The sequence below is a fragment of the Centruroides sculpturatus genome, unplaced genomic scaffold (genome assembly GCF_000671375.1).
Source record: "Centruroides sculpturatus isolate CEXI.00-Female unplaced genomic scaffold, Cexi_2.0 scaffold581, whole genome shotgun sequence".
NCBI lineage: Eukaryota > Metazoa > Arthropoda > Arachnida > Scorpiones > Buthidae > Centruroides > Centruroides sculpturatus.
The window spans coordinates 12,715-38,527 of NW_019384797.1; the positions used below are offsets into that span (position 1 = coordinate 12,715).

The 25,813-nt window shown below is 30.6% G+C and overlaps 1 protein-coding gene across 1 annotated transcript in view; it reads left to right on the forward strand.

The window, feature by feature from the left end:
* Positions 1-25,813, forward strand: part of LOC111629412 (germ cell-less protein-like 1) — a 33,251-nt gene that overhangs the window by 3,622 nt on the left and 3,816 nt on the right. Inside the window, exons 2-10 of the mRNA XM_023373311.1 lie at positions 7,848-7,971; positions 8,094-8,190; positions 18,760-18,857; positions 18,965-19,011; positions 21,825-21,962; positions 23,127-23,211; positions 23,281-23,371; positions 25,499-25,660; positions 25,730-25,799. Coding sequence (XP_023229079.1) covers positions 7,848-7,971; positions 8,094-8,190; positions 18,760-18,857; positions 18,965-19,011; positions 21,825-21,962; positions 23,127-23,211; positions 23,281-23,371; positions 25,499-25,660; positions 25,730-25,799 — 912 coding nt within the window. The remainder of the gene's footprint in view (positions 1-7,847; positions 7,972-8,093; positions 8,191-18,759; positions 18,858-18,964; positions 19,012-21,824; positions 21,963-23,126; positions 23,212-23,280; positions 23,372-25,498; positions 25,661-25,729; positions 25,800-25,813) is intronic.

Genomic DNA, 25,813 nt, shown 5'->3' on the forward strand with positions numbered 1-25,813 from the left:
AGGGATCATATGTGGACCATAAGTTTCTTTGACTTTTATGGGTATGGTTTACAGCTATGATAAGATCCTAACTGCCTCATTCAGAGCTGCACTTGGACCATGGTGATGCAATTTCACTGGAGATAAACACAAATGGTGGAAACCTAATTTATAATAATTATATTTTACTCAGTTATATATTTGAATCATTTTTTAGATATTAATCTTTTACTGATTTGTATTATTTATGATGATTTACACTTTTTATTCTAAATCATGTATACTTATTGACTCATCAGATCATCGTTCTGTAAATAGTACGGAACGATGATCTGATGATGATACTCAGATATAAGAATGAACATGCAAGTTTTAATGAATCACTCATTAATTTTAATTTAGTATAGTTATTAATGATTTATTTTTGAAGCAATTATAGCATTCATCTGATAGAAATAATAGATGTTGATAAAATTGTAAATATGATAATCTTAGTTTGTATGATTCTCAGATATAAGAATGAACATGCAAGTTTTAATGAATCACTCATTAATTTTAATTTAGTATAGTTATAATATATTTATTTTTGAAGCAATTATATCATTTAAAGCAGTGATTCTCAAACTTTTTCGATCCACCGTCCCCTTTGTTCCATAAAGTTATACCCAACGCCCCCTAACCCATTTTCTCTGGTGTGAGAAAAGGATTGGAAATATTCTTAGGAAAACTTTTCTATGAATCTCACACTTTGTGCCCTTACTGTACATTGTTCTCATCATCTGGAAACCATTAAACGCNTACATTTAAAAATATAACAAGCCTTATCCATATGTTCACATATAAATGTACCAGATAACTTCTGGCATTACTTTTTGTCAGATAAACTTTAAAATGTTTTACAGAATAGTCTTATTAATTGCTTATACATATATGTGCCATTTAATGTTCTTAACAACAGACCACATATATGATAGAGCAGACATGGCCAACATACAACCCACGGGCTGTATCCAGCCCATCTAATGAATTTATGTGGCCCGCAATCAATCTTTCAATATTAGCTACTCAAATCTGAATAGGTCAATGAAAAATTCTGACGCCAAAAGAAAAAAAAAGGTCAACAACTCACTGTACATTTAGATTTAACCCTCCATTACAAATCTCATAAGTACACCATAGAATGTTGATAAAGCATGATAATGTGAAAAATGTATCTGTAATCTCTATGTACAATTTAGTCTCTATGGGGTGACACCGCAATGAGATTTCGCACCACCTCAAAATCTTCCTAGGGCAGCCTCTGGTTCGGCCCGTGGAAAAAGTTTTCTTTCCAATTCGGCCCGGGGGCAAAAACTGTTGGCCACCCCTGTGATAGAGGTTTTAAATGTACTAACTTATGAGATAAGTTGACATATTAAAAATATTTACTATTACAAATATTGATATAATAAAAACATTAAAATGATTCCAAACCATAAGTGACAGAAAAATAAGATGCCTGGCACTGGAGATCACTAAGTATGATGTATTACATCAAATCTAAGGCTCACCCTATTCTCAGAAATACTAAAACCTGAAAATTTTCATCTTACATTCAAGTGAAGACATGAGATGGGAGAAGAAATAAAATCCATCAATTTTAAGCTGGATTGTAACATCAGGAATAATTTATTTTCTTACCTAAGTTAATTGAAATTCAAGAAGTATTTTAAATTTAGCCAACTGTTTTTAGAAAAATATGAATTTAAATGTGGATGCTGTAGAAATGTACATTTCATCAATACAAAAAGTTGTATGTAAATTGGTAATGTACAGACATATATTTTATTTCATATTTATGGTATGTGCACTTCCTAAACTACTAAAGTGGAATACTTTTCACTTTCAATAGTCCATACCTGAAGCCCATTAATTAGATTAGAGTTGTTAAATTTTGCCCACTATTAAAGAGAGATTGATTAGTTAAACTTATTAGTAATTATAGTTCATCCTTAGCTTATTTACAGGGGTGCAATTCAGCCAGCACTCCTCTATGCCATACAGGTCTGGGGGTCACATGGCCACCAAAGTCCATAACCATGAAAAACTGTTCTGTTCAAAGGATTGCAGCACTCTGCATATGTAAGGCTTATAGGACAGCACTCACTAGTGCCCTTTTGGTATTGTCAGGATTGACTCCTATCAACTTAGAAATTAAATGCATTATATGGCAGGAAAATCTCGTCACCTTACCCTGGTGAGATTATAGTGACTCAGATGTCGACAAAATGATTAGAGTAGGAAAGATTCCCTCCAGTTTGACCTTGATCAATAATATCAAAAAATTCAGCAGTGACAAAAATACCCTCTTGACTTATGATTACCACTTCTTCTATCAGCTTGTCCCTGACATTTACTTCAAAGATCCAGGTGATCATCTCATGTTTAGGATTTACAACGACGTTTAGTTTACTCTAATGTAGGTTGCGAGTTTCACAATGCTAGCTTTCATCTAAGTACACACTGCTCAATAGCACAGACGGAAACTTTAGCTATTTATATGAGCTTAATTCAGATTAGGAGTAGGAAGGACAAAAGACACTATTTACACTATTGCATTTATTCTGACAGTAGGGTAGCTTTACACAGGATTGTGAAGTCTGATAGCCACTTAAAATTTGTCCATCTCATACACCACATTCTTAGACACTTAGATAACATTAGAATAGATTTCCAATGGGTCTTGGATCGTGGCGATTCTCGGCAATGAAACGCTGACCATCTTGCTAAACAAGCTGCAAAGTCTTCAGTCATTAGTATTTTCAGTTACATTCCTACCTGGTACATCAACAATCATGTCAAGAAGCAAATCTTCATTCTCTGACAATATAGCTGGACCATGACACCACTGATAGGCTAACCTGCACTTTCGTCCCCAAGGTTGACACTACTGTGATTCTTCGCCACTCTTACCGTAGTTATACCCTCACTCAGCTACTTACAGGACACGGCAACTTTAAGCAATACTTGTGTGACCAGAGGGTCAGCACCTCTTTTAGTGCCTCATCAGCGCTGACATCACTGTGTCTTCTAGGATAGACACAGAAACCTTAACGGCTACAAATTTGGAATTCGCGCGAGCAGTCACGTGCACAGACAATTGGATTCGGGATGGAGGAGGATTGAGAGACGGATTGGAAGTGAATCACACAGATACAAGGTTAACAATTAAAATAACCAATTTAATTCTACAAAAAAAAGAGAATACATAGTTTTATGCTATTGAATAATGGTTGAGCGAGAGAGTTTACAAGAAACTATGAGTTGGTATATATATCTTTACTGCAATTAATAGTGTGGATTCCGGATTGCTAACTTGTTTGGACATTCGTCAGTTGTTGTTGGTCGGTCGGTTGTTCAGTTGGAGCGGTTGGGGAGTGTTAATTTTTCTTTTCCTGGGATGATAGTCAAACCAAGGGAAATGGAAGGATAAAATAATCCGGGGAGTTCGAAGGTGTCCACAACACAGAGTTACCTCTTGGGTTTTTCAGGGCGTTTGATTGATACTCATGAACTCTGTCTGGACAACCCCTTGTCCTTGAGTCACTCCTTTCTGTACCTCCAAATCATGTTATCCTTTTTTCACCAATCAGGAATTTTTTTATAGTAGTTCCCAGCAACACATTTGATGAGTTCCCTGGAAAAAGAAACAACTCCAGAGAGAGAGAGAGATGTAATCATTCTCTGGTAATAAAATTGAAAAGTTTTTTGAAAGACGAAAAATGAAAATTCTGTCAAAATTCGTCACATACAATTCATCAATACCACAATCCACAATGTGATTGTGGTATTCAGGAGGATCAAACACCACTTCACTTAGTTTTTCACTGCAATAGGTACAGTAACATTAGAGATAGTTTAATGAGAGCTGCTATTCTTGAAGGGTACAACTGGCCTTGCAACCCACACCAACGTATTCACATACGTACAATGTTCCATCATCTACTTGCATTCATATCCCTTGGTGGGGCTCTTGAGAGCACTCACTCCAGGGGGCATGGATGGCAAAGCTTTCTCTTGCTTTGTTTCAACTGTGTATATATAGCTGCCTTTCAACTTTGTATTTTAATTCTTATTTTCTGTCATCTTTTTCAATCTAAATTTGGTTAGTCCTGGTTGTAAGTTAGATTAGGGATTCTTAGCTTGGTTTCCGGTTAGGTTAAGTTAAATTAGATTAGGGTTTGTTAACTTCAGTTGTCTGGTTAGGTTTGTTTTAGTAGGTTAGTTTAGTTAGAGAATAAGTTAACATTTAAAAAAGAAAAAAATAAATAAATAATAATAAATTAATTAATTTAAAAAAAAAATTGTGGTTTTGCTTGTTTGTTGGTCCGTTCATCTCGTCTAGTTTGTCGTTGTGCTCATTTGCGTTTTGTTCTGTCTGTCTAGCTGTTAAGTAGTATTAAGATTTGCAATCGTGTTCAGTTTTATTAGTATTAAGTAGATATAAGTCTTTCTACTAACAGCCATTTTGCACTAACTTCTACACTTAGCTATTTGTCGCGGCATTCAATTATTGGTGTTCACTACACTCAGGTTTTCTTTTAGACCTTCAGGGAACTACGGCTTGCAGCCTAAAAACTGCATGCCAACATCAAGCATAGAGGGTACTGTAGCCATATGTACTGTACATGTACAGTACATTGTTCAGAGGGATCCTACCTTTTTCTTCTGTCTGTCTCCTTTCCCTCCTACTTCCTCTCCCCTTTTTTTTACTTTCTTTTCTGCCGGCTAAACACCTCGTGTACAGCCAATGTCTTTCTTTTATGTATGTATGTATAGTTCATCCTTAAAGTAAATTCATCTTGATTCACAAGGATCACTTTCAGCAGTTTCTGTATTCTTAAACAATGCTAAAGTTTTTAACAAGTATTTTTGTTTAAATTAATTTGTATCATTTCCAGTGAGTGGGCCATTTTTACATGGGACACCATACAAAATATGATATGGAAAACAGGATCTAGCTAGGACATCATGTAATCAATAAAAATCTTAAATAAATTATCTTAGAAATCTGTTGTATGCAATGGTCTACCAGTAAACACATTTTAACTGAAACAATCACTTCCAATAAAATATTAATAGTTGATACAGCAAAATATCATGATAGTATTGTTACATACAGTATACTGTAAGATGGTAGAAAACTGTAGTAGGACTTGCATACACATCATTTGCATAAGTGATGTATGGTTAGTATTGTACATCAGCCGTTAAAAACAAATATAGTGTAACATTCATTTATATTATATTGAATTTTTATTATATTAATCTGTGTTATATAAGTTTACTTTAGTTGGAAATATTTGTGGTGTCTTGCTAAAATTACAGTAGTAGTGCACAGCAATTATTAGGAGCATGGTTCTATTTTTTTTATCACTCTGTGATAAAGGTTTACATTTTATACTCCTAACATTTTATACAGTAGACCCCCCTATAACGCTTAGATACGTTCCACGCTAACCGAAAATTACGTTGTAGGAATGATTAAATACATGAGCCAATCGCTGCCTGATAGGTGGGAACTTTACGGACTAAGGCTGTTCGAAAGGTTTTCTTCTATAAAATTAACCGATTCTAGACTAATTCCACTCAACATTTCCAAAACACGTATAATTTTTTGGGAATAATCCGTATAAACTATGCTATAAACAAAAAATTATAGGATTACTTACCGAGTGTGTACCGTTCGACTACGCCGTTGCTTAAAGCTGGTTTTCATCGCGGAACAGCACATTAAACGGCGGCCGCGATTTCTAATAACGAATTTTTCGCATAAAAATAACTTGACCTTTGGAGACATCATTAATATAAATAATTTTTATGGCCGTTGAATAAGAAGTGTTTCTTTCACAAGAAATGTATAAAATTAGTGCTGTATTAGACTTACGGTACCTAATTTACATACTGTACAGACGATAATAAACTCAACTTACTAGCCTAAAATCTCCGTAGCGTGTTGCCAGGCGGCAGAAAGCATATATATAATTATAATAAAGTTACAATAAATTAAGTTAATATATAATTATATATACAGTACCTAATTTATATATAATTAATATATAATTATATGTACAGTACCTAATTTATATATAATTTATATATAATACTAAACAGACGATAGCAAACTCAATTTAGCCGCTCCGTAGCGTGGCGCAGGGTCGGAGGAAAGTAGTTCGGCTGCTCATCCACTATTGGTCCAGACTCTATCAATCTTGTCGCGAAACGACGTTATAGGAGGTACGTTATACGAAAGTTGCTACAATTTTTTCGCTACGTTATAGGAATTGTCGTTATAGGAACGTACGTTATAGGGGGGTCGACTGTAATTAGTTTTAATAAGTTGTTTTTATGCTTAAGAAGACATATGACATGTGATCTATTTTATATTTCAACTATTATTAGCTTATTTCATATTTTTTGGATAAAGTAAATCATTTTTACATAAGCATATAAGTAGTACTGCCAAATATCTCATTCCACTACAAATATGCTTTACCTTTATTTTTTGTAGGGAGGAGGAATTTGTTGTTTAATGTAATGTTTAACACAATAGGAAAAGTGTATAGTAATCTCATTTTCAGCTCTCTTTTAATGGAAAAGGAGGAGAATTTTTTTGGCAACATACTAAATATAAATGGAAAAATCATGAAAATTATAAATGAAATGTATATGTATGGTACTGTACATATTCAAAATACTAAATACTTAATTTTGTTGTGTGTGTTCTTACAGAGATTCACATGAATTGTTGAGACAGAGAGGGATTTTCTTCAACATATTTATTAAAATTAAAATGTTTTTTAGGAAAATCCTATAAATTGTCTTCACATAAAAGTGGCATTAAGGGCAAATTAATCCGTAAGAAAAGTAAGATTTATTCATAATCATCTTCAAACTCTCAATATTTTTTTGTACTTGACAGACAAATAAGTTAATTGTTCTTGTAAAGGACTTTCTATTCAATAAAGTATTAAAAATATAAAAGTATTTAGTTAAATTTTTTGGTATTTTTAGTCTTTTAATAAAGAAAAGAACGAGAATCTTTATTCTAAAGTTGTTTATAAAGGAGATAAACAAAATTTATTCATATCATCTAAAGATAGATGAATAATCTATAGCTATATATATAATTTCTAGCACATATAGTTTATAAACTAGCTTGTATCTGTAATTAATATAGAAAAAAGGAAGTACTACTACTAGGAAGTGACCACATTTAAGTCTTTAAATAGCATAAAAGTAGAGCATTGGATTTTTTTTTTTTTTTTTGTTTTTGTTAGTATGAAACTTTTTCACTTTTCCTTTTCTTTCTTAATATTAAAAATATTTTGGGCTTATATTAATAAAAGAATAATTTAATTTAAAAATTTCTTAATAAATACAATACTCTGTTAGAACATTACTGTTATGTATGGAATTTCTCATTTCACAAGCTCTCTGCAGAAAACTAAGATTTTAGTCTGTTCTATATGCTTAAAATATATATTGATACATAAATATAGCTTATAATGAAGATAGCTTTTCTCAGAAATCTTTTGTTTATCCATTTACTAGCTGAGACATGAAAATAAAGTTTTGTAATTAAATAATGAAAACATTGCATTTTTTAACATTATTTTATGATTTTTATTGTTTAATTTGTTAATTTATGTTGTCTTTGAAACTGTGTTTGATAAATTTGTTGAACTTCGAACTCAAACTTGATTTTTAAATAAACAACTAAAAGGAGATGGAAATAAAACCAAGTGTTTATTTAAAACTCAATTTTGAGTTCCAAGTCCATTGTTAATTTATATCAATATTGATTAAAATTATTGGATTTATTTTAGGAGAAAGTTGATGAGTACATCTCAGTATATATACAAGACATTATTTTTGCAAGGTCAGAATAGTGATATTACAATTGTAGCATTAAGTCAAGAATGGAAACTTCACAAAGTGTATTTATGTCAGGTAAGTTGAAGATCATCTATTTATTGAAAAATTAAAATTACTTTTATTTTAAATTATAAGGTTATTTTATTATTTTTGTAATGCATTCATGATGAAAAAATAGATATTTTTATCTGTTTTAGTCACCTTATTTTTCAAGCATGTTTTGTGGGTCGTGGAGAGAAGCAGAAGAAGGAATTATTACTGTTGGCATAGAGGATCCAAATGTAACAGCTAATGGTTTGTATTCATTAATGGCATAGTTGATTTATTTTAATACATTATAATTTACATTATCTCTAAGTTTTATACAGTAGAGCATCGATTATCCGACTCAATTGGGGACTCAGGTAGGTCGGATAACTGAAAAGAATGAAAAAAAATACATTATTAGTATAGTATATTAGTATATCCCATGTAATTAGTATATTAGTATATCGCTATTAACCAACTTTGCATTGAATTTTCATTGATGTTAAGCCTAACAAATTTTTTTAAAAAATAATAATCGTCACTATTGTATCGTTAAAAATTATTTTTAAATTATTTTATTGCTCACAAAACAAACAAGTTTAAATACAGTACTGGCCTCCCTTTTATGGTCGAGCCAGTGTTGCCAGCTAAAACATGCAAAAATTTAACAAAAATAATATTAAAGTAGCCAAGACATAGCCAAATATTGTAGCACCGCATCACTAGCGGACATTTGAAATTTGCCAACTAGAATGGTTGGTTAACCGATGTGACAGTTAATCGGGGGTCGGATAATCGATGCTCTACTGTATATTATTATGCAGTCGGAGTAGAATCAATGACTCTGTATTAATAAATATTCTTTATATTATGTATATACCAAAATTAGACCCATTCCTATTATTTATAAATAGTGTTGAATATATTTGAAGTCTGGAATTGTGGTTTGGCCACCACTGCACCTTAACATCCTCTGTTGTTGATTGCAACATGCATACAAATATATTTACATATTACAGTTGTAAGCTTCTACCTCTAATGAATTAAATAATTAATTAATTGCTTCCAATAATAACATATACAAACGATTTGATAATTAATTTAATTATTCAGACAAACCACTGGATTCTTATTGGGGTATAATGTAATCTGACAAAAATCCAGCTGTTCATTTGAGTAATTTTTTTTAGTTCACTTGTTCATTTATATTACAAGTGCTTTTCAAATTATGCATGTTTGAAATGCATGGTTTTAAAATAACATGATGGAAAAATCAAATGTATTTTGAAATAATGTGTACTAAGATTCAAAACTACACATACATCACAAAATTACACACAGTTCTTTGGCATTAATGGTAACATTTATGTGCAACACATTATTCAGGCAATACTATCATATAAAAATTTGTTGCAATGAACAATAGTTAAATTCTTCAGCTATTCTGTTACTTTACTGGTTTCAGAGAAGATTCATTTGACCATTGATGAGTTGATATAAAATTTTTCTTAATCAATTTTTATGTGTAAGTCACAGCTATACTTCAATTAACAGACTAAAACTTTTAATCATAGAACTATTTGGTCTGTCTGGATGTGTTGGGCCCTGTCCCTCACCACCTGGCCATCCCATTGTGGGCATGGCTGGACCTATAAAAGGCTTGCTAATGGAGGTCCTCTTAGTGCCCATGGGACAGAAAGAGTTTTAAAAAAAATCATAGAACTATTGAACTAAACTAAATTAAATCTAACAGTTCTCTCTTTTCTTCTGTTTGAATCACCTATTCATTTTTTCCCCTAGTTTATGCATCAATTTCCTTACCATCTTGTGTTTTCCAAAACTTTCAACACTTAATCCCTTTGCAGAAAAACCTTTATTATATGTGCTTAATTTTAGCTTAACCAAATTGTTTTCATTTTATCCTTGTTTAATGTCATGTATTAAAACTATTAGTATAGTGTCTTCTGTCATTCATATATGTAGTGGTTAAATTTACATTGCAGAACACAACTATGGCATTTACCACTAGTTTAATGGCAAAATTTAAAATACATTTGACTTACTTAGAATACAATCTTTGTAAAATTTCAGAACCCCCCCTGTATTTGTGATGTGAAAAATCTCATTTTATTTGAAATGAAACGTTGCAATACAGGTGCTCCTCTACTTACAAACAGGCTCTTGTGGTTTTGCCATAAGTTGAAAAGTATATTTGTAAACAATTTTGTGCACAAATTTGTAAAAAGCACTACAGCTTACTAGCAGATGTTTCAAATGCAGTTTTGTTTACCTAATGCACTTAGTTTTATAATGTCCAGTTTAATTTTCGTGGTAATAGCATGATACATTTATCTCCCCTACTAATTTCATTATTACATTTTGGATGCATTTTTTGTAGCACTAATCTTAATAAAATTTATAAAAATTGCAAGCAATACAGAAAAATGCCATTAATGCAATGTTACCAACTTCATGACCCATGAGCTGTAGCAGTACCTCAGAATTCACACAAAAATTAAGAATGATGATATACAATAGAAGTAAGCCCACATTAATTATTTATTAAAAATTTATTATTTACTACTGGTTGAAGACTGACTTTAATACCACCTCACTGTGGCAAGAGAACTTCAAAATCCATGTGAAATTTAAATTTTGGATATATGATCAAATTGTAAGTCTGAAAATTTGTAAGTAGGTTAGCACCTGTATATTCTTAATCAGACAATATTGAATCATTTTTAACCTGTCAAATCCCATGTCAAAATTGATGAAGAAAAATGGAAAAAATGTTCATAACTCATTTATGTATACCTTTCAATGATGCATAGAATTGATGAAAAATATTTATATCCCTTAGTTTTTTGGAAATTGGGGTGTCACTTGCAGGTGGCACTGGGCATTATCTATTTCATGCAACCTATATACAACTTAGTATGAAGATAGTGATAAGAAAATACAAATAATCTTTGAATAAACATTTATTATTATAAGAAAAGGTTTAGAACTTTTATATAACTTGTGGAATTTATTGTAACATTTTTATGCAAACTTATATTGCATTTCAAGAACATATTTTGGGTGCATTCATAACAATATGCACTATGTTTAGAAGCATTTTATTCTATATGGTTAGCTGGAATGTGTACCAGTATTGCAATGCTTCCACTATATAATATTGGGTGTATAAATATGACTCTGCCCTTTTTTTGGTAAATGTAAGACATTTGTTTGTTTTTAAAATGAAAGAAAAATTTATTCAAAATATTTTCCATCAGAAGTTACATTTGCCTATCTGTCAGGCAACAAAGGGATTCCATGAAGGAAGAAGTCTGGTTGTTTTGAAGCAATCCAGTTATCAACCCAATTTTGAATATCCTCATAAGATCTGAACTGCTTTTCTGAAAGGTCGCTCTGCATGGATCAAAACAAATAGTAATCTGAAGGAGCAACATCTGGAGAATATGGCAGGGGGGGCAATGCATCTCAGCAAAGTCTTCTAGAGTTCCCTTGACTGATCTTGCAACATGTGGGCGAATGTTGTCATGTTGGAAGACAACCTTGTTGTGTCTTTTGGCATATTCTGGATGCTTTTGCTTCAATGCTTCATTCAATTTGATTAACTGTTGTTTGTAACATTCAGCATTGATTGTCTGACTCAGTTGCAACAGCTCAAAGTACATGACACCCTTTTGGTCCCACCAGATACACAACATAACTTTACCTCCATGAACATTCTGTTTCGGCATTGATGGACCTGGGTCACCTGGACACACCCATGCCTTTGGTTGTTTAAGATTGTTAAAGTGTATCCATTTTTATCACCAGTAACAATTCAGTGCAAAAAACCTTTTCTCTTTTTGTCTTTGGAGCAATAATTCACATATGGTTTTTCGACATTCAATGTCTCTTTCTTTCAGTTCATATGGGACCCAATTTCCTTGCTTTTGAATCATTTCCATTGCTCGTAGACATTGGGAAATACATAGTTGAGAAGCATTTAAAGCAGCAGCCAGTTCTGATTGTGTCATCAAAGATCGTCATCAAGTAATGCTTCCAATTCTTCATCTTGGAATTTTTTTGGTGGTTTTCCATGCTCTCTGTCATATGTATCAAAATCATTATTTTTAAACCATCAATACCACTCTTTGCATGTTGTATTGTATGGAGCATGTTCACCGTAAATTTCCAATAGCAAATGATATGTTTCTGCTGCAGTTTTCTTTGAAATAAAATAATGAAGCAAGACTTCCCGCAAATGCTGTTTTCCTGGCACAAAACTTGACACTTTTTAATCAAATAAAAATAAATGTTGTTTACACTTTAAACAAATGTTGCAGATTTATTTTTGAAGAATGCTGTCAAATCTTTCAAATAAAAGTGTTGCCAGAATCAGTTGTATGCAAGCAGTACTACTAACACCGTCTATTAAAAAAGGGCGGAGTCATATTTATACACCCCAATAACTCAAACTATTCAATGACATATATAGGCTAGATATTTTTGGCATTTGCCAATCCTTTGCAATTACCTTTTTTACAAGAACAAAAAACATGTATTGTTCAAGTATTTCTTTATTGGGATTTTTTTTTGCACTAGGTTCAGTGGTTATTTTTGATCTTTTTTCAATCAAAATGCATTATTAAGTAAAGGTGCAGTAAAAACTTTAGTCTAATCACTTGAAATATTAGTTTACTATTATTTCTACCAATCTTTCCACAAGTTTTCTGTTAAAAATTAAATGAAATTTTCTTTCTTATAAAATAGTCATAACATTTTTTTAAGGTTCCATTTTATATAGTTTCAACGTGAACATCTAGTTTCTATTTAAGTAATTATTGAAAAAAAAGGTTTAACAAGATGAATAAAGTTTGTAAATATAATTAATTCAGTATGTGAAAGAATGATTCATTGTTTCCTACATTTCTTGGCCAGAATCCAAACTTATATTTTCCCTTTTCGGCTGTACATTTTCTTTCCATTTAAGAAAACATTTAGCAAAAACTGTTAATACTTTATTTAAATTATTTTAATTGGGGGAAAATGTAGTAAGGATTTAAATTTAAAATGTTTTTTGATTGTAAGTGACTTTCAGATATTATTTCACTATTCATTCTTAGTACAAATAAATCATTTAATGTTTTGTCAGCATATTTTGAAGTTTTAGTTAGAATCTAGCTATTGATTCTTTTTTCTTTTAATTAAATATTTTGAATGAGAGATATTTTTAAAAAATGAAATTACATGTATGACCAATTTTTGAACTAAAATTAACCTATATATTAGTCGTTGTCTTATATTAAATTATCTGTTAATGACCTTTGGCTTAGAGAAGTAGTTCTCAACATTTTGAGCTAATAACATGCAGTTTTTGCTGGCATGTTAATGATTTCCTGTTGCATAAAAGGTACTTTTATATGTATAAATGAAAAGTGACATTTAAGATCTGCATTTTTATATAAAAAATAGAGAAACAGTTTAAATTTAGTATTTACTTTTTAAAATTTTATAGCACAGCAGTTGAGATTCACTGACTTAATGCAATGTCAACATATTTTTTATAAAGACGATACTTTATAAAAATAATTGAAAATCACAGTGCTAAATGATTCATTATTAGTTATTCGTTAGTAAATTAATACAGTAGAGTCCAAGAAGTTCGACATTCTATAAAACTGGTTCCATCATCCAAAAGAAATATATATAATCTAATTTTTATATCTAACATAACACTAGTATCAAACAACTTACCATTATTTACTAGTGACACTTGTTAATAGCATCAATTCCATGAGTTAACAAATACTATTACCCTTTTTTCAAGATGTCACTACACAAATGTCACTAACTTTAAAGTAACCACCGAATAGTCAATAGTTTTTTAATTAAAATTTAACTAGAAATAAAAATAGTCACTATTGATATGTAATTAATATGTACACAGATTTGCACTCTTAATACCTTTACAAAAATTCCATTATTTAGACTAGCATTGTTGCTATCCGTAAAGCTAGTCATTTTCAGTAACTTGTCGCCTTCTCAGTCCATATTAAGTTGAGTTTGCAGAATTCTTCTGTCTTATAAAAAGAAATTATCAGATAGTTGAGTAATGAAGTTATTAGTTTGCCATTTTGAGGTATTCAGGATTTGAATCTGGGTGAGATCCACAAAACTTTCATAGATATGTCATTTATCATTTGATTGCTCAGTTGCTGGTCTGGTTAAACCTTGATGGACATGAAGAAAAGTGTTCTTAGTACCTGCAAGACAGTATTAAAAAAAATTATGGTTAAATATCTGCTTCTAAAACAATTTTGACAAATGCAAATCTTTGATTAAAATATTCAGTTTCTAAATATCCAACTGATATTTTTGAATTAATACAAATCATTTAGAACACTGTATTTTCAGTAACTGAAACTAACATTAATCCATTAATCTGTCAGTTTCTAACAAAAATTTCAAATGAAAATGGATATTTATATTCAGAGTTTCCCAAAAAAAATGTTAGTGCTTATATAGAGAAGATGCACGATTGCCATAGCAGAGATATTTAGGCTTTCCTTTTATGAGAACTCCACATTCTGGTCATGAATTTTTACCTGTGGTAGAGAGCTACACAGGAAAATTTACCACTACAAATCTGGCATAACAAGTTACTTCTGTAGTAATATTAGTATATTTTTGAAATACCCTATATTGTGAAAGTAAATATCTATTAAAACCAGCAATTATTAAAATATGAGAGTTAGTCAAATATATAAACCAAACTTTTTTTCTTTATTAAATGACTTTTTTCAAATATATACACAATTTCATTTTTTACATAGTTTCATCTAACACAACACATTAACTGCTGGTTGTAATATGATATTTTGTGCAATGGGGGTCCAAAATGTGAAAATTTGATGTCTAATATTTTATTTTAATGTAAATAAAAGGGTCGATATATAATAGTAAGGAGAGGGGAGATAAGAAAGACATATGCATGTCGACTGGCAGTCGTATGGCGTTGAATGGGAGACTACTTTCCCCCGGCTATTTATTTTACAACCCTGTGTAATTAGACATCCTCCCCTTTTTTACATCTTTGTGTTAAAAATATTTCACACTTTGTTTCCACTGCAAATGTTTTTTTCTGTAAATATATATTAAAACGCACTTATATACTTTGATTTTTTTTTGTAATATTATTTACTTTATATGCAATAAAAGAGAATAATTAAACTAGTTTTTGATATTTTAAACTATTTACTATTAAAATAAATCACTATCAGATATAAAATAGATTTTTATTTAAAAAAAAACTATGACCGCTGATCTTGAAACACTTCATGAGGCCATACGACACGCTGGCGGTCGTAGCTAAGGGACGTTCTGGCCATCCAACCGCTGGCGTTCCAAGTGAAGTGCATAGACATCCACGAGAGGCCACCACTAGTATGCAGAAAAACGTCTTATGAAACCAGGATAATTTAACCTTGAGTGAAACTACATTGTTTAATTGATGGCGGGCGGTCAGATGGCCGTATGCCGTACAATCGTCGGCGCGATGGATGGCAATTAACATGTTAAACACTTTTCCCACCTGATTATCAGTGTTTTGATTGTTGCATTATAGAAACTAGTGAGTTGTGCCCAAAGTTAGTTGCACATAGTGTTCTATCTGTTTATCAATTTTCAATCATTCTCCCAATGTCTGCTTGAGTGGTCCAAACAAATGGTAATCAGATAGTGATATGTCTGGGCTATATTCAGGATATTCAACAAAGATCTCAATGCTTTTGCATTATTTTCTCTTAATTAGAGTGTCGTTGTTGTATAGGAACAACATGTTTCAGACTGGATACCTCATTCTTTAGACTAATAGTCTTCCTTGACTTTATCCAACAGTTTGCAGTAGTAAGCAACATTAACTGTCTTTTGTTTATTGAGGAAATCAATGTATACACACTCTGTAATTCCAAACATAGTGACAAGAACCTTATCCACAATTTGCTTTCAGAGGACCTGCTTCAACCTTTCTTTGCCATTCCATATTGCTCTTTCTTGACTCCAGAGTATAGTGATGCACCCATATCTCATCATAGGTGAGAATGCATCCCTTTCTACTTTGTATTGATTCAGCAGTCTCTGTCAAATTTCAACTCAAGCAGCCTTCTGATTTGCATTCAATAGGCATGGAACTCATTGGACCACAATTTTTGAAACTTTAACTCAGTCCATTGACTGCACACTGCCATGGTTATCCCAGTTTCCTTACAAATTTTGTTCACTATTAACCATTAGACACCTTCAAAAAGGTCTCAAATTGATTGAATCTTGTTTGCCATTACAGTGGTCCTGGGGCAACATGGATGTATCAAGTTTAGTTCATTGTTACAATTGCTAGTGAATGCTTCATGCCGTGTAAATACTTCTATCTTTTGATATTTATTTGTATAAAAAAATTAATTTTTAACAAATATTTAATGAGGGAAAAGGGAGAGCGATAAAATTCTACATTTACATATCTTTATTCTACAGCTTTGCACTTCGATTTTACTTTTCCAGAAAAGTTAGTTCAACTAAAAAGTGTGTGATCTAGCTACTTCAGCCCCTTGTTCAGAAAAGAAAAATATATACTTTGATTAATTATTCTGGCTCATTCAGAAAAATAGAATACTTATTTAGAGTGAGGATAAGAAAGGAATGAATCAATAATAGTCAAATTCAATTGGGTCAAAATAATTTAACTACTAAACACAAATACTACAAAGAAAACTATTGATACATATTTAATAAATTAAATTATTGCATTTTGTATTTAAAATAAATGAATTATAACAAAATACAAATACATTTTAAAAAATTTATAAATATAAAATAAATTTTCTTTCATTTAAATAAAAAAAGAAACTAAATTAAATTTAAAATGTCGGAATCGACACATTTTTTCCAACTCCAACTCCACAGCCCTGCTTCAAAGGTTCAAAAATCTGATCACTGTACATTAGTATAAAAGAAACTTGTTGTGAAATTTAACTTCTAAATTGANAAAAAAAACTATGACCGCTGATCTTGAAACACTTCATGAGGCCATACGACACGCTGGCGGTCGTAGCTAAGGGACGTTCTGGCCATCCAACCGCTGGCGTTCCAAGTGAAGTGCATAGACATCCACGAGAGGCCACCACTAGTATGCAGAAAAACGTCTTATGAAACCAGGATAATTTAACCTTGAGTGAAACTACATTGTTTAATTGATGGCGGGCGGTCAGATGGCCGTATGCCGTACAATCGTCGGCGCGATGGATGGCAATTAACATGTTAAACACTTTTCCCACCTGATTATCAGTGTTTTGATTGTTGCATTATAGAAACTAGTGAGTTGTGCCCAAAGTTAGTTGCACATAGTGTTCTATCTGTTTATCAATTTTCAATCATTCTCCCAATGTCTGCTTGAGTGGTCCAAACAAATGGTAATCAGATAGTGATATGTCTGGGCTATATTCAGGATATTCAACAAAGATCTCAATGCTTTTGCATTATTTTCTCTTAATTAGAGTGTCGTTGTTGTATAGGAACAACATGTTTCAGACTGGATACCTCATTCTTTAGACTAATAGTCTTCCTTGACTTTATCCAACAGTTTGCAGTAGTAAGCAACATTAACTGTCTTTTGTTTATTGAGGAAATCAATGTATACACACTCTGTAATTCCAAACATAGTGACAAGAACCTTATCCACAATTTGCTTTCAGAGGACCTGCTTCAACCTTTCTTTGCCATTCCATATTGCTCTTTCTTGACTCCAGAGTATAGTGATGCACCCATATCTCATCATAGGTGAGAATGCATCCCTTTCTACTTTGTATTGATTCAGCAGTCTCTGTCAAATTTCAACTCAAGCAGCCTTCTGATTTGCATTCAATAGGCATGGAACTCATTGGACCACAATTTTTGAAACTTTAACTCAGTCCATTGACTGCACACTGCCATGGTTATCCCAGTTTCCTTACAAATTTTGTTCACTATTAACCATTAGACACCTTCAAAAAGGTCTCAAATTGATTGAATCTTGTTTGCCATTACAGTGGTCCTGGGGCAACATGGATGTATCAAGTTTAGTTCATTGTTACAATTGCTAGTGAATGCTTCATGCCGTGTAAATACTTCTATCTTTTGATATTTATTTGTATAAAAAAATTAATTTTTAACAAATATTTAATGAGGGAAAAGGGAGAGCGATAAAATTCTACATTTACATATCTTTATTCTACAGCTTTGCACTTCGATTTTACTTTTCCAGAAAAGTTAGTTCAACTAAAAAGTGTGTGATCTAGCTACTTCAGCCCCTTGTTCAGAAAAGAAAAATATATACTTTGATTAATTATTCTGGCTCATTCAGAAAAATAGAATACTTATTTAGAGTGAGGATAAGAAAGGAATGAATCAATAATAGTCAAATTCAATTGGGTCAAAATAATTTAACTACTAAACACAAATACTACAAAGAAAACTATTGATACATATTTAATAAATTAAATTATTGCATTTTGTATTTAAAATAAATGAATTATAACAAAATACAAAAACATTTTAAAAAATTTATAAATATAAAATAAATTTTCTTTCATTTAAATAAAAAAAGAAACTAAATTAAATTTAAAATGTCGGAATCGACACATTTTTTCCAACTCCAACTCCACAGCCCTGCTTCAAAGGTTCAAAAATCTGATCACTGTACATTAGTATAAAAGAAACTTGTTGTGAAATTTAACTTCTAAATTGATATAACAGATAGATAGTAATTTTATAATTATTATTGAATTAAATAGATAATTTTTTTTCTAGCATTAAAAATTGTTTTTGGATCACTTTATCAAGATGAAGTATCAATAGAGCCTGCTGAAGTGGTGCCTGTTCTTTCGACTGCCACTCTCTTCCAGTTGGTAAGTCAGTAATTTTGTATCTTTGTTATAAAGTTATATATTAATGAGTTTAGTTTTCTAATAATAAAATCTTTATAAAAACTGTTTGTTTAAATATATACATTCAGGATGGAATGATCCAACAGTGTGCTGAAATAATGTTGGAGACTATTAAGTAAGCATTTTCTTCTCTTCTCAGTTTCATATATATAAAGAAAGGTCACATTAGATTTACAGGAGTCAGTCTCATTTTCTTTAGAACAAACAAGTGTAACCTAATTACAAGAGAGAAAGTATTTCATTATAAAAAAAAGAGTTTAAAAATTATGCTATGTAAATTAAATTGTAATTGCATGAACATTTGTTAAGAAAATCCAAAATAAAATATTTTGTGTGTTACTTGGGGTATCTAAAAAATATATCTAACTAATAGTTGGAAAATACCATTGAATAACAACAAAAGGGTAAAGTTTAATTATGTATATATATACAGTACAATCTTGATAACCTAGTTATATGCTAGTTTGACATGTAAAGTGGCAAAAGAACGGGCACACTAGTCAATTCTAGGATATTACTGGTGCTGTTGCCAAGTCACAGACAAGCTTCCCTCTAGTAAAAACTCCAGTTCTTGCTAAATGTGGCATGATATCAACTTGAGCTTGAACACTTAAGCTTGGGCATGATATAAAAGATTGTTAGACACCATCATCATAGGCTGCTCAAAAAAGATACAACCAAACCATATAAATGTAAAAAAATCAATTTTCTGAAATTATCCATCAAAAATACTGTATCTTTTACTAAATTTTCCACAGTTGCTTCAATTTTCTATTAAATTTAGTGGAATCACTCATCTTGGCAATGTTAATTATCAGCAATTGCATTGCACTTGTATGGCAGGAGACAATTGAAAATTATTTTAAAAGGATTGACAATTCTAAAATACAATAGCATATGATTGCTCTCCTTTCATATTTTCTTGATATTTTATGTTTTTGATTAATACAATGTATGATACTAATATTATGCAAATAAAGAAATATTTTTTTCTAGAGAAATTCTTGGAAGAGGCAATATTAACAAAGATAGCAGGCAAAAAATTATTATTGGTGCTACTAAAAGGGTTAAACCATTAAATTCATCTTATGTCCAATAAGGTAATCTCCTTAATTTGACACTGTACAAGTCTCAAATATTTCAGATTACCAACATTATACTGTATATATAAAAAAAACTTTAGCAAAAGTTGTTAATTAAATGAAATTACATTTTCAAAACAATTGAGTTAAATCACATTCAATTTTAATGAGAATAACTAATTTTTCTGAGTTTCTGATAATTTTCCTCATAAAAGTTTTTAATTCTTTTGATATTGGAAACTTATTTTTAATTTAATAATGATGATTTTTATTATCATGAATGGTGCATTACATCTAGAAAAAAATTCCAACAAGTTACTTAACTTTCCCGGCAATATTTAAAACTGTGTGGGGGCATCATCTATTATGATACTTTATTTTTAAAAAACTTCATATTTTCAGTTATTAAAAAATGGCAAAAAGCTTAAATTTGAGAATAGAGATGGGTTTTATAAAAAAAAAAAAAAAATTGTAAATGATGATGATGATGATGATGATGAGTAAAATCATCATTATGTTTAACAATACTTGAGATATGACACACAACTCCCCTTTATGTTCTCACCCTGTCGAACTTTAACCACCAAAATTTAATAGCATCAATCTCTTTAATACAGAAATCTCCATGCAAAATTTCAGAAATTTTCAGAAATAAAGCACAGACATTACTATGCTTCAGAGAGGGTGAACAAAATTGTTCCCTAAACACACACTAACATTTAAAAATATAGAAAAATCCCCATGAATGTTTTTGCATTTCTTGATATTTCAAGGTGCCCCAAGTCCAAAAATGTAAAAATCTTGGGATTCATTTTTTGTCTGATTGCCATACTTTCCCTCGTATAACAGAGCCACAAAAGTAAAAACAAGTTTATTATAATTTTATATTTTGATTCATTTGCTCGTATTAAGAATTTGCAAGGTTCAAATTCTAGTTTTTGACAGTTTCATGACATTTGATAAAGCAAACCCATTTTTACACGTTAAGAATTAAATTACTAACTGTTGTTTAGAATATGAATAAATTTTAATCACAAATATTTTAACAAACTATAACAAATTTTCAGTATAATATTTTGTATATATGCATATTACATGTTTATATTAATTTTAACATATACAGTGCAACTACAAAGTTGCTCCACAGTGGGCCATATCCAAGTGGCTTGGCTGAGTTGCGGCACCATAACTTACTTTAACTATTTTGATATGCAGTCTGCCTGTGACATCATTACTTCATTCCTGGAAGCTCCTTCCATTTTCACATCTACTGTGAAGCAACTTTTCAATTACACTGTATATTTTATGTGTGTTAAAATTAATTATTTTGTATTTATTCCAAATTATTAGAAATAAAAATGAATGACTATCGTTTTTATATAATAATTTATAATGTTTTATAATTTTATTTTTTTAATTTACAGTATCGGACCAAATATCCGATTTCCAGAAATTTGGAATTATCAGAAAACTATGTATTTTTTAATTTGGTGGGCTATAATACATCTATAGTTGGCTGTGCAGCCATTTTGGTTTGGTTTCTGTGAAATATTCAATACACGATGCCAGTTCCAGTGTAACTGCTGGCATACAAGTGTGTTAAAATGTTTCATTCTGTACTTTCCATTGTTTATTTTATATTTTAAGTATATATTTAGCCTTCATTCAGAAAATTGAATAATCTGGACCACTTCCAGTCTCAAGTTCATTAGATATTTGGTCGAGTACTGCACTATTAATTTTTAAACTATTATTAATTATTATTTAGTAATGATAAATATTAATATTTAATAAATTATTTTTAAAAATTCTTAAAAATTAATGATTTTAATAGTGATTTTCTTAGTTTACAGACTGTGTTACTGTATTATGAAGCTGCTGAACAATATGGTTTAAAAAAGGTAGCTGAAAAATCCTTTGAGTGGCTCTTAAGGAATCTCATGATAAAAATTCAAGAATCTGCTCCACAGTTGCGACAAATCAAGTACAATTTGCATAATTATCATAACGATTAAAGAATATAATCATGCTGATCTCTCTTATCTGACCTGCAGAAAAGACTGAACTTTAGAGTGAAATAATCAACAAATTCAACAAATGTTTTATTTTCTAAAATTAATTAATGATATTTTAAATTTTTTTTATAAACAATATATTTTCTGAAAATCATAATAAATATTTAAATCAATACCCAAACTATATATATATATATATATATACTGTATGAAATGTTCATTGTGTGATCATAAAATTCTATTTTTAAAAAGCATTAATTAATGATTCAGCACTTTCTTTTAATATGAATTCTCCCATTGCAAAATAATTTAATATGCATGAAAAAAGTAATAAATTTGCACATCTGAAAAGTATATCAAATTTTTAAATGTATTTTTTATGTTTCAAAGCAATTTCAGATAAGAGTTCTGATGATATATAACTGTAAAATAGAATATAAATGTTAGATTATACAAGATGTTTGAAAAGTTACTGTGCTGTGATGTGTTTAATGTGTTGTGTAATTGCCATTTCCAGCTCCTCCAGTATGTGCAGATTGTTCTCATACACCTATCTTTCACTGCATCCTGGAGAAAGTGGATACACAGAACATACAACGTACAGGTTTTGTATGCAATGCCATACACATAACTTTAACATTATTACAGCATTTCTCACTGCACAGAACTTTTTGGACACTGTATATGTGGTATTGAGAAAATATATTACAGAAATTTGATATGTGATTCCTCAATCATATGTAACAAAAAGCAAATATATTTTATTATTCAGAACATTAGTAATGAAGTTACAAAATATGTATTCATTCATTTTTTGACTAAAAATTTGTGAATCAGATAAAATTATTAAAATATAGAACATAGTTATACTTTATGAAATTTATTGATATTAGAGTGTGTCTAAGTACATATTTAGTCATTATTGTTCAATAAATGAACAAGGAATCACATCACAAAACTTTTAACATTTTCTGAATACTCTAAAAGTTTTATTATTCTCTAGTAATATATATATAAACTTTTTAACTTGTTGGACTAACTCATTGTGTCCACTTAATGAATTTTATCTTTGAATTATTGTTTATAAACCAAATAAAATTTGTTCGATTATTAATTAAGAACAACTTTTTCAGTACTGAGCTCATGACGAAGTTAATTTCTTCCCCAGAACTAATTGTCATGCAAACTGAATTCTCTATTTATATTCTTTTGAAGACTGTAAGTAATTCTCTAATAAAACAATTTGATTCTGTTGAAACTATTTTAAAAAAATTATTTTTATTACAGTGGATCTTTGTTCATGAAAATCCTTCTTGGGATGGAAATATGAAAGCATTTCTTCTTGAAGCTCATAAATGTGTCCATGAAACATCGAATAGTATGTTGATTATTTGTCTTATAATTACACATTTTTCTTATGAATAGTCTTAAGCAAAAAACTTCAAACATCTGTGTCTTTATTACATTTCACACACATTATGCAATATAATTTTATCAAAGTTTAAAGACAGATTTTTCAGTAACTAGTTGATCAATTTTCATAATTATGATAGATTTAGGAAAGATGTACTTTAAATGAGAATTTAATCTAAAAGATTATGTAACTGTTATAACAGAAAAAAATTTTAATTTTTTGCTAATTTTAACTTAAAAAACTGTTTTGTTAAAGATTGAAAATTAAACTTTCTTCATTATTTTTGATTACTTTGTTTTATATATGGCAAGACAGTGTTTTTTTCGCAATAGTCAGATGGCAGACATGGTCTATTACAGTGATTCTCAACCACTGTGCTGTGGAACTTCAGTGTGCTGCGAGATTTTTGAAGTGTGCCGCCACTGCGAATACCCATACGTAAGCAATGTCAGACAAATAGTTCAATCGGTTCTACCTTCTTAGGGCACGTTTGAAAATTGTAACTGGTGTTACTGGTAATTGCCGGTAGTTACCAAGGTGTTTAGGAAATGTTACCTAAATAACCAACTGCATTTAAGAATCAGTTATGACATCACCATTTCTCCTGTGGTACTTACTGAAGTAACCGTATGTGCAGCCAAATTTTTAGTTAAAAGTGTACCATGACGAAAAAAAGGTTGAGAATTACTTGTCTATTATTACTCTGGGAAACCAGGATCATATCGATATCATCAAAAGAATCCAAGAATCTTTCATTGACACTGTTATGATTATGATTATGATTATAAAGGCCCACCTAATGTCCACATGGTGAAAAGAGGTATCATAATCAGGCAAAATTTGACTTATTGAGAATTTTGCATTTCTCAATTCCAAAAACACAGAACAGAATTCTATATGTAAGTTATGTATTTTACTTTATATATCAGGATCTCATGGGCCAAAAATTTTAAAGTTTGGCAGGAATGTTTCTACGAGGTCTGTTCAAAAATACATGGACTGTTTGAATTGCGCGGCTCCAGTTGGTTTCAGGGGAATCTGCTTGATGTCGCTAGGTTTGTACAGATCGTCTGGTGATAAAACTGTTTCCTGATTACAGATATCTTTATTTGTTGATTAGCTACGTGGTTTTTAGTGAAGTGTGATTTTTTTCATTTGTCGGATTTCAGAATGAATGACCTGATGGAGCAACAACTTGCTGTGAAATTTTGTGTTAAACCTGGAAAATTTGCGACCAAAACATTTGCTATGCTCAACACGGCTTACGGTGATGTTGCTATGAAGCGTATGACATGTTTCAAGTGGTCCCCCAGACACAAAAACGCTTGCCAAGTTTGATCTAATGTCAAGTTCGATCCAATGTCATACACAATTCTAAAGTGACTTTAGAATTGTGTATGATGTCTATGACAGAAATTATTGGTCCATATTTATTTGAGGCTGGTCGAGGTCACTGTCAACAATACAAGAACTATGAAATAATAAAAAATTTTTCAAACTAAAGTTTCATCTGTATTCTGCCCATAATGTGAATATCTGGTTTCAGCAAGAGAGAGCAACAACATACAGCTTAGAGTCTCAATGAGTACTATTTGAGAATTTTCTCTGTGTACAGAGTTTGATGACATACCCTGGCCTCCAAGATTACCTGACCTTATCCTTACTGATTATTTTTTCTGGGGTTATCTTAAGAGCAAAGTTTACATAGACTACTAAACAATATTCAATTAAAACAAAAAATTAGAGGCAAAATAAACAGTATCCTGGAAAACTATTCAGAGGGTCACAGGGAATATGAAGGATAGATTGAAGGAGTGCTGTTACCAAGATGGACAACATCTTGATGATGTAATTTTTAAAACTTAAAATTCACATATGTTTACTCCATTATTATAACTTATTTATTACTTCTTTAACATTGATATTTAATGTATATATAATTAATATAAAATTTCATTAATATTTGAAAAATTTGGCATTTAAGTTTTAAATTGTATATTTATTCTGAGAGACACTTTATATGAAATTCTCAAAAATTTTATATAGTATTTATTTATTTTTATTTAATAATTTTTAATACTTTGCTTACAGCTTCATCAAAATTACTATTTACAAAAGAAAGGGGAAAAAGTTTCTTAGAGACAGAAAGTGGTGAACCTTATTTACCTGCATTTCGTGCCTTAAGATCTCAGCATTTGGTGAATCATCATCTTGATGTAGAATTGCTGGACAGTGATCAAATTGTGCCTAAAAGTAAATTATTTATTTTTTAGGGATGTTAATGATTTTTTACTTAATAAATTCATAAAAATATTTCTGTAGGTTGGTTTCTTCCTGTTTTTAAAACTCAGTGGTATACCATGTTGCGTGTGGATCAAGGTGTTGACAGGGGGTTTGTATATATAT